The sequence below is a fragment of the Cyprinodon tularosa genome, unplaced genomic scaffold (assembly GCF_016077235.1).
Source record: "Cyprinodon tularosa strain WSP-4 unplaced genomic scaffold, ASM1607723v1 ctg1, whole genome shotgun sequence".
NCBI classification, from domain to species: Eukaryota; Metazoa; Chordata; class Actinopteri; order Cyprinodontiformes; family Cyprinodontidae; genus Cyprinodon; species Cyprinodon tularosa.
In genome coordinates this window covers 1,615,577-1,629,322 of record NW_024037781.1, presented here as the reverse complement: position 1 = coordinate 1,629,322, position 13,746 = coordinate 1,615,577, and the positions used below count along the sequence as shown (strand labels likewise).

General features: G+C 39.2%; 1 protein-coding gene across 1 annotated transcript; it reads left to right on the top strand.

The window, feature by feature from the left end:
* Positions 1 to 663: 663 nt before the first annotated feature.
* cyyr1 (cysteine/tyrosine-rich 1) lies at positions 664 to 13,310 on the top strand. Its single transcript, XM_038301961.1, has 4 exons — positions 664 to 748; positions 6,184 to 6,283; positions 7,393 to 7,553; positions 13,008 to 13,310. Exons 1-4 carry the CDS (start codon positions 664 to 666, stop codon positions 13,139 to 13,141), a joined length of 480 nt encoding a protein of 159 aa, XP_038157889.1. The 3' UTR covers positions 13,142 to 13,310.
* Positions 13,311 to 13,746: the final 436 nt, after the last annotated feature.

Here is a 13,746-nt window from a genome sequence, read left to right as displayed (position 1 = left end):
TGTCATTTTGCACGTCTCTGATGTTGCTGCTATTTTCAAATATGCATAACTGTAAAATGTCCATAGCTGTATATTGGTGCACAGTTTTTATATCTTTAAAACACTTTGCAGTACAGTATTTTAATGTTTATCTTTTAACTCATTACTATTATGTTTTTCATATGCAAATTTGTGTTTCACAATAAAGGGATTCTCTATTCTATTGTATATTTTCATAAAACAGTATAGTTTTTTAAACAGTTTAAATTTGAAAAATATTGCAATAATTTTGTTCTCTGAAAAAAAAGGGAAAACCATTTTTGTTTTTTGTTTTTTACAGAATATGTATTCATAATCAGTCTGTATTTTATTTTGAAAACATTTATCAAAGTTGAGCCTGACTTCCCTTCTGTCTCTCCACAGTGTGAACTCAGTGGGAGGAGGGAGAGGAATAAAAGCCTTCAGCTGCAGCCTGCTTTACTGGAGGTGTGGGGACTGGAGAGGCTTCCACACGTGGAAAAAAACACCCAAACCAGGAGCTCTGCTTTTCAGAGAGAGGAAGAAAATTAAAGTTTGACAAAACGGCTTGGATGAACTATACCAAATGTTTGACTTCTTTAAGAGAAGCTCGTTTTTCCTTTCAACTACTGTCAGTTAGAAACCAGGACTGCTCAGCTGGAGATCATGGAAAACCTCTGGAGGAGATGCAGATCAGAGACTTTTAGGTATAAATTTCTGAGGAACTCTTTGCTCCTTGGATTATTCACTGGTAAGTTTAATTTTAAAATCAATGCTGTTGTAGTTTAGCTACTTTATTCATTAATTAGGTGTTTAATTAAGCCTTTGACTCATAAACATCCTCCTGGTTTTGGCAGGATGGGGGAAAACTGATATTTTTAACAGAGTGGCACCTTCAAAACTGCAGGAAACTTGAGCTCTGGTGGGTTCAGAGGACAAGCTGATGGTGTGGAGAGAGGGGGGGCAGCAGGCAGGGAGGCAGAGAGAGGGGGGGGGGGGGGGGGGGGGACATGGTGCCTCCATTGTCTCCCAGCGTGTGGAAGGACAAGAGCCAGGACCTTAGTAGACCACCCAGACAGAGGTCCCCAGGAGTCTGCCAGTGGGAAGTGTTTAGAGAGGCACTGTTGAATTAAAAGAGTGAGTCACCACCCCCCAGCATAAATGAAATGAGAATAAACTCAGTCTGATTTAAATACTTTTAAAAAGGGACTATTTTCAGTGCGTTAAAGTTTAATATTATGGATGGAAAAAAAACAGCTCTCTGTTTCTTTTAGTTTTTCCACCTGTATTTGAACTTCTCGCTTTAAAATGTTCATATTTGCCTTGAGGCGCTCATCATTCCAGCGTGATCGCTGAGGCAACGCAGATCCCTGAGCAAAGAGACGCGCGCGCGCACGCGCTGTGCGCACACGCGCGCTCTGCACAGTCCTGCTCTATTGAGGGTCATAAAGTTAACCTGATTGTGTGAGAGACTCCTAGGGGATCACGAAAGCTTTACTAAAATATTCATAACTCTTTGAATTTTTGATTTTTTTGTATATATAAATAGTTCTACTAATTTCTCATATCAGAAAGGCGGCCCTTAGCATAATGCTGCCACCGCCCTGGATTAGGGATCGGTGATATGGACTTCAAATTTGATCATGCTTTTTTTTTTATTACTGAAAATACAATTAATAACAATAAAAATATTAAGTTCCTTTTAAAGCTGGTTCAGAACTAGTGTAAAAATCAGACACAACCTTAATTAAACTGACTTTCCTTCACCAGTTGTGTAAGATTTACAAAAAAAAAAAAACCTTCTTAATATTTTAATTTTAATTACGGTCTCAGTGAACCACCACTGCAAAAATAAATAATAAGTAAATCTTTACAGTTATTGTTAACTGCATTCCAGTAAATTAGATTATTGTTTAAAATCTTATCTATTTTACAGTACTTACTGAATTATTTAGTACTTACTGATTTATTAGGGCCAGATAAACTGGGACCATGAATAATAGTTGTGCTGTCTACTAGGGCTGAACAATTAATTGAATTAATCGATTGTTAAAATAATCGTCAGCTAATTCAGTAATCAATTAATGGTTAATTGGAGTATAGAGTGATTCTCTTAGAGCAGTAATTACACTGAAATTGTCACAAAAAACCTTTTGCATTTAGAATTAAAAAAAATTTTTGTCTGTCAAAATGCCCTATCTAGTACTCCTCAAATGAAAAAGTTTTAGTTTCTTGTGGTATAAATTCTGTGGAAAAAATCTTCATGAACCTTAAGCTATCCGATAATTGATTAATTGTAAAAATAATCGACAGATTAATCGATGAGCAAAGTGATCTTTAGTTGCAGCCCTGCTGTTTAAAGTTTCTCCTTCCTAAACTGTGGATCTGTGCAGCAGCTCCTACAGACTTACGAACCTGGCAGCATCTCTGGTTAAAGTTCTCACACGGTCTGTCAGTAGGAAGAGATTGAGTAATGCTGTACTCTATCAGATGATTTGCTTTGCAGATTTTGTGACATAAAATGAAAAAAATATAATGCATGTGTGTCTCTGTGTGTATGTATATGTATGTATGTATGTATGTATGTATGTATTCATGTATGTATGTATGTATGTATGTATGTATGTATTCATGTATGTATGTATGTATGTATGTATGTATGTATGTATGTATGCATGTATGTGTTTATTTGCACGTGTATATATATGTGTATATGTATGTATGTGTATATATGTATGTGTATGTGTGTGTATATATATATGTGTATATATACACACACACACACATATATATAATGTATGAATGTATATAATATATATAATATATAATGTATGTGTATATATATATATGTATGTGTGTGTATATATGTGTGTATATATATATATATATATATATATATATATATATATATATATATATATACATGTTTGTGTATATATGTGTATTTATGTATATATATGTAGATCTATCCACCTCCTTTGCTATTAAGCCCATGTTAAGTTCTATTGCTTTCAAAAGTCACATAATTAGTGAAACGAAGTGCAGGTGTGTGCGGTCTTGCGTGATCCATCAGTGTAAACATATGATTGCTGAAAGGCCTCAGAAGCTGCAGCCCTACTAAGCAAAATACTCTCCAAACAAGTCGGGGGACAGAGTTGTTGAGTGTTACAAGTCAAGGTTGTGTTGTAAAGGCGTATCCAAACCGTTAAATCCATCTTAAAATGGAAAGCATCTTGAACCACAGCAAACCTGCCTAGTGAGGGCCACCCACCAGAACGTAGACGGGGTAAGGAGGGCATAAATCAGAGAGGAAGCATACAGTCCAATGGGGCTAGCGTTCCGTCGCAGAGACTGCTGTGCATAGGACCGCAATAAGCTGTAAAGCAGGACTTTTTAAAGTTCGGAGATCCACTGTGAAGGAGCCAGATCAGTTCTGCTGTGAGAGGAATGGGCAAAAATCCTGGTGGCAAGATTTGGCATGCTCTTAAAGACTTAATCAAAGTGACTTCATCTATAATTGCTGCAAAAGATTGCTTTCCAAAAGTTCTGACTGTAAGGGGGTGGGGGAGCACACTTAATACTGTCTTTTTATATTTTTACTTTTTTTGCTTCCCCATCCTAAACCATTCCTCAAAGCGATTATGATTTATGTTTATTAACAGAACGTGTTCTTTGCAAATAAACTGTAGAGCTGAGTGTTGAACGCCATTCGTCACAAATGTAGACGGGTGCTGAGTAAATCTTACCAGAGGTGCATCAATCATGTCTATAGATTGTGGCAAAACATGCCCGTCAATCTGTCTACCACTTCTAGGCATCTTTTTCACTGCTTATTAATCCAGCTGAATCTTGATTATCTTTGTTCTGCTCTGCTGATTTTATACTCTGCCCTTTAAGAAGCTTCTGGATTAAAGTAGTTTTTTAGATGAAAGTCACTTTAAGGAAGGAACAATTTTAGCATTTGTTGCAGATTGGCCATGCAGGTGCTGCCGAATCCTGTAAAATAACAGGAAAAATAACTCAATTCACTTTTTTTTTTTTTTTTCAGACAAATAGAGCTACAGTATTTTCTGTCCTCCTCCTCCACTTATTGCTAAGTAGGAAGAGCTATTTTTTTCCTTTTTTTACAGTCTGGAGTTGTTTTGTTCTAAAATGTCAAAGGAAAGGTTAGTGTGGCATCCAGCAGTGGTCTGGATCCATTTTTGATGTCCTCATTAGATATTTCTGTCACAGATAAATCTGTCAGCCTCATTCAGCACACCAGCCATAATCGACTATGCTGCATATTGCTTTTTGTTGCTTGGACATTTGGTCTTTTTTATGTAATTGATTGAAAATGTAATAGGTTGGGGGGGGTTCCTGTTTTTTTTGGTTTAGTTTTTTCTAGCAGTATCTTTTTTTGTCAGTAAAACTGGCATATCTACTGGTGTTCAAGCAAAGAAGATGTAAATGAAATGTTTTTTCAGATGTTTCCTTTAACCTGTTGCTTTTTTTTGAAGGAGTTTTCTATAATTTTAGCTGTTTTGATCAGGAGTCGAAATCAAATTTCTTAAAGGTACAGAGAGCAAATTTGCAGGATTCCATTTCTCCTCATGCACGCTCCGTTTAAAAGTTTACAAGCTTACTGTGTCTAAACCTCAGCTCTAACACCCAAGTCCTTCAATCACTGTATAGAAAGGGGACTATATAGGGGACTTTATAGTGAACTCAGTTAACTTACCGTTCCGACAGATGATCACTACTTTTCCTTCCCTGTTGGTCACGTAACTCCTCCTCCACTGAGCGGTGCTTGCGCCATCATTATTTGTCGCCGCTGTCAGTTAGGGACAGCCTATCATAATAGCAGGCCGCTGTGACAGCAAATCCCATAGTGCTTTGCAAGCAGAGCTCTCTGCGTAAAGCATTCTGCGATATATCTTCCTCTTCTGAGGCCTTTCTTTTCTTCTCATACACTTCGTAGCTAGACACTTTTTCTCTTACAACCCTCGGCCATTTTCAAAGAACTGCAGTGAGAAAGGTGAGCTTCAATGACTGTCTGAAACCGTAGCTCACCACAGATATACATACGCCTGAAAGTACGGATGTGCAGAAAAAGATAGCTAACTAGGGATGAGCGCGTAGGATGGCCTTACGTAAACACATCACCAGGATGATTGACAGTTAGGAGGACCACTTATTTAGATGATCCACCAGGAAACAAAAGATGGTCCTCTTTACCTTTAAGAATTAAAAATGTGAAATCAAATTTTGCTTAAAATAACCCACAATTATTTATAATTTATAAGATTTGAGCACTTTTTAATTATTATTCCATGTAAGTCATCAGAATGCCAATAGAACCAGAATGACGGGCATACGTGGGTATGAAATGGTTTGTTTAGGGGTAGAAAATGGCTAAAACAGTAAAGCCTGGCTATCAATTTGAGTTTTGATGGGAAAGCTGGTTTTATACCAGTTTTGGGAACTTGAAAAACTCTCTGTACTTAAGTCAGTAATAAGAGTTTTTTTCACCAGTGAGAGTTAGCTGATCTGGGGCCCATTTCATGGAAACAAAGATAAGGGTTTAAATCTGAATTTTTCTGATATCATGGCCAAATTAAGCCTCAACTCAGTTTCACAAAAGCAGATACACATCAGTTAACACTGTGATTTAGACCAGACTAACAGCCAGGCTTACTCAATCCTTGTCCTGCGTCTGCTCACTTTAGCCGTAATGATTCAAAATAGTTTAAATAAAAACTTGATATCTTGAATATGTGCTTAAAAATTGAGTTTTGCTCAGTATCTTGATTGCCGGAGCCAATTTGGCAGAAACTGGACCCTTAGTTAATATTTGGCCAGCTCCCAATTTCAGATGGAGCTCAGTCATAAGATGAAGCCAGAAATACCTCAAACATTGTATAAAGCCACAAAATGGGGGGCAGCTTTTCTTTAAGCACTGCTTATGTTTAATTTCACACTTAAGATGTGGTACAAACTGTGAGGATCAGCCCAGCTTATCAAGTTTACATCAAAGCCGATCGGAATGGATTCCTGTTGAGGCATCGCAGTAGAGGGGAGTTCACTAATTGGCTCCTGCTCAGACGTCCTTCCTGGATAATTGCAGGCTGTACTCGTCTCCGTCACCGTTTTGTCTTCATTATCTTATGTTTTTCATCTGATAAAGATGTGGACTTGTGTTTTCAGGTGGTGGTGAGGCCCACTGTGAAGGTTGTATAGAGTACTGCTGCGACGGCTCGCCACCGTTCTGCTGCTCCTACTATGCCTACGTCGGGGACGTCCTCTCGTAAGTGAACACGCAGACAAAATGTTACTAGAGCAGCATTTTTTCTTTATTTAAAATCTTTTGAATGCACTTTTTCTTCATTTATTTAATTCCCTTGACATTTCTTTGAGGTTTTTGATGATTTGGAATGATTTTTAGAGTTTCTAACATACTGGACAGAAACTTAAGTAAGGTAGCTGCTGCTCAAGCCTTTACAGTAGCAGCCTCAGTTCCCAGGAAGTTTTTTTTATTTATTATCTCCTAAAAGCAAACGGGACAACTAGTGCTTTAATCTTCTCCTGGATATCCTAAAATGTAAATATTTTTTTTTTTCAGCGTTTTATTGTCATTACATTGTCACAAGTACAGAGCAACAAAATGAGCACTCTGCATTTAACCCATCCCCTCGGGGAGCAGTGGGATGCCAATGTGCGGCGCCAGGGGAGCAGTGTGGAGTTAAGGGTCTTGCTCAGGGACCCAGAGTGGCAGTCTGTGGGAGTGGGGCTTGAACTCAGAACCTCAGTATTCCAAGCTCTATGCCCAAACCACTAGGCCGCCACTCCTCAAATGGGGAGCGGAGTTGATTTGAACTTTCCTTCTTTAAAAGTGATGGGTCACAAAGAAAAAAGTTAAAGCACAATAGCTTTAGATTATGCCTATGATTCAAATGAGAGGAGGCTAGCTCACATACCAGCTGTCACTAAACAACCCAGAAGGCGCTGCAAAGCATCTGACCTTTTGACTCCTTGCAGCCGTCACGCAGTAGCTTCAGCAGGTTGATCAAACTATGAAACCTTTCTTTACCTTGAAGACCAACCCGCGATGCTCCAGTCGTCCCCTTTAGAACCACATTTTGATCACGATGCCAAACATTTGAATTAAAACCACTCGGCTGAGTAATTACAAACCTGCTAATGAGCTATTTTTCCGAGTGCCAGTTCACAGACTCCTCTGCAGCGAGCGCACATGTTCTTGTCGCTTGATTTGCACACGCCTCACAGCTGAGTTAGATCAGATGAGGCATTTTATCTCCATGGCAGCACAGGAAAAGTGATGGCAGAGAGGGGCAAGTGCTGGTGAAAAGGCCTTACACGTTTGGATGGCTCATGGAGTGTGTGTACTTGTTCCAGGGGCACTGCCATCTCCGGCATCGTGTTTGGCGTTGTGTTTCTGATGGGAGCAGTGGCTGCCTTATTCCTCTGCGTGTGCATGTGCATGAAGAATGGACGCGGTGCACGGGTCGGCGTGTTCAGCACCTCCTACATCAACACTGTGACCCAGGGCTATCCAGGTGGGTCACAATGTTTGACTGAAAAATAGGTTACCAAATAAAAATAAATTGTGATTGTATTTATCTCTGATGTTGGATGCTGTGCTACTGAAACAATGTTTGCCCTTTTCCTTTCATTTTGGGGCATTTGTTCTGATGCATAACCATAGCAACCATAACAAATCTGTCTTTTTTTTTTACACCCCAGAGTAGCTCATCAAATATCAAATATATCAAATTCTCTAATAAAACTTTAAGTCTTTCTGCAAGTCCCAGTTAAAAAGGAGGTGCCAAGGATGCAGAGCAGGAGCAGAGAGAGGAGGAGTGAATTAAAGCCATATCTTCAATCGGTCATTTTGGGCAATGCTTTCTGAACATACAAGCAGACAGGGATCAAAAGAAGGCTAGAAAACTCCCTTTTTGAATCTCTCAAAATGATTCACAAAGAAGCATTATTCATTGAGTGAAAAGCATTATAGGCAACTGTGAACATCCTCTTCAGAAGCCTATTCGAAACAACAAAGTGTTTCCTAAGTCAGAGACTTTTACAGATTATGTGCAAAACAGACCTCTGCAGCAGATCTAACCTGCCTACAGCTATCAACAATCAACTTGTTGGGAGGGAAAAGGCCATGTTATTTCAAAGTTTAATTTTCTTTTTGGATCAATAAAGTGTCTTGAGAATAAAGGGGCGACTGTTTTTGGTATCCTTCTACAAATCCGAATGCTTGAATTTTGGCCAACTCTTCCTGAGCAGAGAAATAGCTTATTTTTTTACTTGGTAGCCTTTCAGCCAATAAAAGGTTGTGTTTCACTGTACCTTTAGCAAGCATATTCGCAAGTTGTTGTTTTTTTCTCTAGTTCTGTACTTCATCCACTTGTTTTGTTACTAAACGGCTTTCCTCTCCAGGACAGAAAACCAAACAACTTCCTTAATATTATGATGATCGGAGATTCCATAAAGTTATTATTATTATTAATATTTTTCCAGGGTGAAAAGACAAAGACAAAATACACAAAACATAAATTTTTTGTAGTAATTAGTAAAAAAGTAAAGAACTTTTTCCTTTGGATTTATATAAATTTTGTTGTTAATTACATTTTTTTTTGCTATCCCATCTGCATTCCCAAATTTACCTAAACCCCCTATATTTTGCTTTTTCCTCTTTTTGGTCCCATTTTTATTTCTTCCATTCAACTTTCCACCAACATGCTTGGAAGGAGCACTCTGTAAACGCCTAGCTTTAGCCAATTGCATGGCAACGATTACCTAGACCACCTTGTTTCTGCAATAAAAATTTTGTTTTTTGGACTTGAGCAGGATTAAAATTTTTAGAAAAACTAGATTTTGGCTTAGCTGTAATTTAAAAAAAAATCAAAATTAGCATTTATAAATGTTTGATATAATTTGCTTGGTTTTAATTACTGCAATGGCCCAATTAATTGAATACACCATGTTGTAAGATTGACATATAATTGCTTCTAACCTTAGTAGCTGTCAAATGAGGCCATAAGATGGAATGAAGTTATCTAAAATGTAATCCATCCTTCGCCTTTAGGGAGTGTGCCTGAACAAAAGGTGGATTAATATTAGAGTTTAAAGTATTTATTACAATCTGCTGTTGCTTGAAGGCAGAAAATTTGTATTTTATTATTATTTATACATTTCTTTTCAATAATCAGACATCATCTTGCATCAGAGCTGGTGTTCTGTGACACTCCTTGACCTTTCTATTTTTTCTGTCTCTGCCTCATCATTTATTCACAATCTTTCATTCACAGCTGTGTTTCTCCTTCATGCGACAGCACCTGAGCTGTTTTCAGGCTGCCCTGTGGCTCCGATCGTATTTCATGAAGACACTTCTTAACCTGATGCAATATCAATACTTATGCATTGTGCAAACGGGTACGAACGGGAAGGCAATATATATTTGCACTAGATGTGGTAGTGTTAATTCCATGATTAAAATAGGCCTTTTTTTAAAGGGATAGTTCGGTATTTTTGACATGAATCTGTATGGCATCCCGTTCACCAGCGGCATGCAATCACACTGACTTACCCCTGGCAGCGTCCTGTGAGCAGAGTTATCGTCCAGTTTTGGTCAAGCCGAAAGTAGTCCTGCAGGTTTTTAGGAACAGCGAAATAAAACTTTTCTCTTCCCAAAACATTATGTGTTCAAAAGAGTGATATTTTTACAACAGCCATGTCTCCCTCCGCGGCGGAGGGAGACATGGCTGTTGTTGGGCTCGCTGTCTGAATGACGGCGCGCACTGATACGAACAGAGAGAAAATAGCACCAATTGATAACGACGTGTGACTTTTTCCACTACAATGTTTTTGGGATGCGAAAATATCACTCTTTTGAACACATAATGTTTTGGGAAGAGAAAAGTTTTATTTCGCTGTTCCTAAAAACCTGCAGGACTACTTTCGGCTTGACCAAAACTGGACGATAACTCTGCTCACAGGACGCTGCCAGGGGTAAGTCAGTGTGATTGCATGCCGCTGGTGAACGGGATGCCATACAGATTCATGTCAAAAATACCGAACTATCCCTTTAAGAAATTGATTACATAGGTGCAAAGCATTGAAACAAAATGATGAGAGTGGATATCTCTGATGACCTGAGGGGTCTGACAAGCATCTCTGAAATGTGTTTAGTCTCAACCTTCTGCATGAAACTACCAAATCCTGGCCCATCCATCCGTTTATGTTAAAGACTCATCAACTCGGTTATGGATTTGAATTATGGTCATACGCTAATGAAAAAGGAAATATAAATCTTTGTGTCATCAGCAAATGTCTAGTTAAAAATGTTAGATGGAACATAAAGGGAACATATCAATTCAATTCCATTCAGTTTATTTATATATCGCCAATTAACACGTCATCTCAAGGCGCTTTGCAGAGAAAATTCAACCAGATCATACAGTCAGATTGATTCAAAGTTTTCCATCTAAGGAAAACCAGTTGATTGCATCGACTCATTGACTCGAAGTCAATCCCTCACACCTAGCGTGCTTGTAGCGACAGTGGAGAGGGAAAAACTCCAGCAGAACCAGGATCAGTGTGAGCGGCCATATATCGAGGCCGACTGGGGTTCAAGGAGACAGAAACAGATATAGAAAAAGAGGAAGACATACAAAAGGCAGGAAACACACAGCCAGGCAGATGATATAGATACTAAATAAAAGTAGACCAAGAAATGAGCCTTGGGGAACTCCTTAAGAAATTATAATTAGAAAATCTTACTAAATCTTAGTCTTCCAGATGTTGTCTGATTCAAATCAACACAATACTTGTCATTATTATAAGAACTTTGTCAAAATTATTGCATTGGATTTAGACTAGGACTGCAACAAATAATTATTTTGCAAATCGATTTATCTGTTGATATTTTTCTTTTTATTAATCAATTAGTCTGATAGCAAAAGGTTCACTATATAAGACTTTTTATGAAGTCGCTCTGTCAGCTAAAGGCATGTTTTAGAGTCTTTACACTTCCTTTAATGATTAATCGATTACTCAAGTAGTTTATGATTATTTCAATAATCAATTAATCTGATTATTTCGGCCCTAATTTAGACCCAGTATACTTTTTGACGCATCTGAAAAGGCTACCTTAAAAGAGGCTTAATTAATCGGTGACTGAGGAAAAACAACCTTTAAAAATGCGAACATACCATATGCAATTTTCTTTAAACCATATTCTTGGCACCACATGACTTCGACTTAGACAAACTTTATTATCATTTTGTACACGCATAGTATATACAAAAAGAAATTTTATTCAGTACAGCTCTCAAGACATTTCTAAAAATTTTATAGAATTGTCTAGAGCTGTTTCCAGTCACTGTCGAGGCATCGCCATGATCCACATATTAACATAAGTACAGTGATTTAAATGCACTAAAGACTCTAAATTCATAGGAGAAAACAAAGTATTCAAAGGGGGAACCTTAAAATGGTTTAAAATGTGGAAAATTATGCAGGACTAGTTGTGGGGGAAAAATAAGTATTGGATATTTCTCAGTTTTTATATCTTTAAAGCTGGTACATTTTGTTCTAATTGCAATTTCATAATTGTACCACTAGATGGTGCAATTGCTTTACTGAAATTGGGGGCATTTTTAGTCACTGAGCCTTACAGGTTTTTTACCATAGCAGAGATATACACTATATTGCCAAAAGTATTTGCTCACCTGCCTTGACTCACATATGAGCTTAAGTGACATCCCGTTCCTAATCCATAGGGTTCAATATGACGTCGGTCCACCCTTTGCAGCTAGAACAGCTTCAACTCTTCTGGGAAGGCTGTCCACAAGGTTTAGGAGTGTGTTTATGGGAATTTTTGACCATTCTTCCAGAAGTGCATTTGTGAGGTCGCACACTGATGTTGGACGAGAAGGCCTGGCTCTCAGTCTCCGCTCTAATTCATCCCAAAGGTGTTCTATCGGGTTGAGGTCAGGACTCTGTGCAGGCCAGTCAAGTTCATCCACACCAGACTCTGTCATCCATGTCTTTATGGACCTTGCTTTGTGCACTGGTGCACAGTCATGTTGGAAGAGGAAGGGGCCAGCTCCAAACTGTTCCCACAAAGTTGGGAGCATGGAATTGTCCAAAATGTCTTGGTATGCTGAAGCATTCAGAGTTCCTTTCACTGGAACTAAGGGGCCAAGCCCAGCTCCTGAAAAACAACCCCACACCATAATCCCCCCTCCACCAAACTTTACACTTGGCACAATGCAGTCAGACAAGTACCGTTCTCCTGGCAACCGCCAAACCCAGACCCGTCCATCAGATTGCCAGATGGAGAAGCGCGATTCGTCACTCCAGAGAACGCGTCTCCACTGCTCTAGAGTCCAGTGGCGGCGTGCTTTACACCACCGCATCCGACGCTTTGCATTGCACTTGGTGATGTATGGCTTGGATGCAGCTGCTCGACCATGGAAACCCATTCCATGAAGCTCTCTGCGCACTGTTCTTGAGCTAATCTGAAGGCCACATGAAGTTTGGAGGTCTGTAGTGATTGACTCTGCAGAAAGTTGGCGACCTCTTCGCACTATGCGCGTCAGCATCCGCTGACCCCGCTCCGTCAGTTTACGTGGCCTACCACTTCGTGGCTGAGTTGCTGTCGTTCCCAAACACTTCCATTTTCTTATAATACAGCTGACAGTTGACTGTGGAATATTTAGGAGCGAGGAAATTTCACGACTGGATTTGTTGCACAGGTGGCATCCTATCACAGTTCCACGCTGGAATTCACTGAGCTCCTGAGAGCGACCCATTCTTTCACAAATGTTTGTAAAAACAGTCTGCATGCCTAGGTGCTTGAATTTATACACCTGTGGCCATGGAAGTGATTGGAACACCTGATTCCAATAATTTGGATGGGTGAGCAAATACTTTTGGCAATATAGTGTATGTGTGTAAATCATATAGTACTAATGTTTGTTTTTCTTTCTTTATCGCAGGTCCTCCACCTCCTTACACCTACGACTATGAGATGTACCCACCATCGCTACGACCGCCACCCTACACCCCAGCTCAGCCTCAGCAAGCCAGCTACTCCCCGCCTCCTCCTTACCCAGGCTTCAGCCGCAAGTGAATCCTCACCGCTCTGATCACATGCCGGCTGGAGCATCTTTTATTCCCAGAAATTGGGGAACATGGACATAAATGGACACTCTGCTCCTTGGGTTTACATAGTAAATATGTTGGGATTAAAACTTTAGAGCAGTGAGTCAGAATAACCCTCCTCCACTCACACACACACACAGTTTGAAGCTTTGAAGCAGATATTCTTGTGCAAAGAGAACCATTAAAAAAAATGTGGGTCAGGATTGGAAACGCACACATGCCTCATCACGTCAGAAAGACTTAACTTGTTGGCAGCTTAACTGTTCTGACCTGTACTTTCTGCCCCCCTTTGTGCACATCAAAGATACTGCCTATGCTTTGATGAAGATGAAGACCTTGTTTTCATCATTTCATATCACGAGTGGGAAGAAATCATCTAGGGAAAGAAAATTCTTTCTCTCTGTTCATTTTGGAGCTATTTTGTCCCGTTTTAATTTTGTTAGACAAGTGAACGTTTTACATATCAGATCTAGACCTGCTTCATATTAAACTGAAAGACTTGACTTAAGTATATTCAAAATGCTGACTTTAAACCATAGGCAGCTACGAAAACTGTTATATACTTTCATTTGT

Excerpts from the sequence above, each read along its gene's own strand:
- cyyr1 (XM_038301961.1), top strand. The coding sequence starts at position 664 with ATGGAAAACCTCTGGAGGAGATGCAGATCAGAGACTTTTAGGTATAAA. Across the intron at positions 749-6,183 it reads GCTCCTTGGATTATTCACTG|GTGGTGGTGAGGCCCACTGT; the intron begins GTAAGTTTAATT and ends TTGTGTTTTCAG. Across the intron at positions 7,554-13,007 it reads TGTGACCCAGGGCTATCCAG|GTCCTCCACCTCCTTACACC; the intron begins GTGGGTCACAAT and ends TCTTTATCGCAG.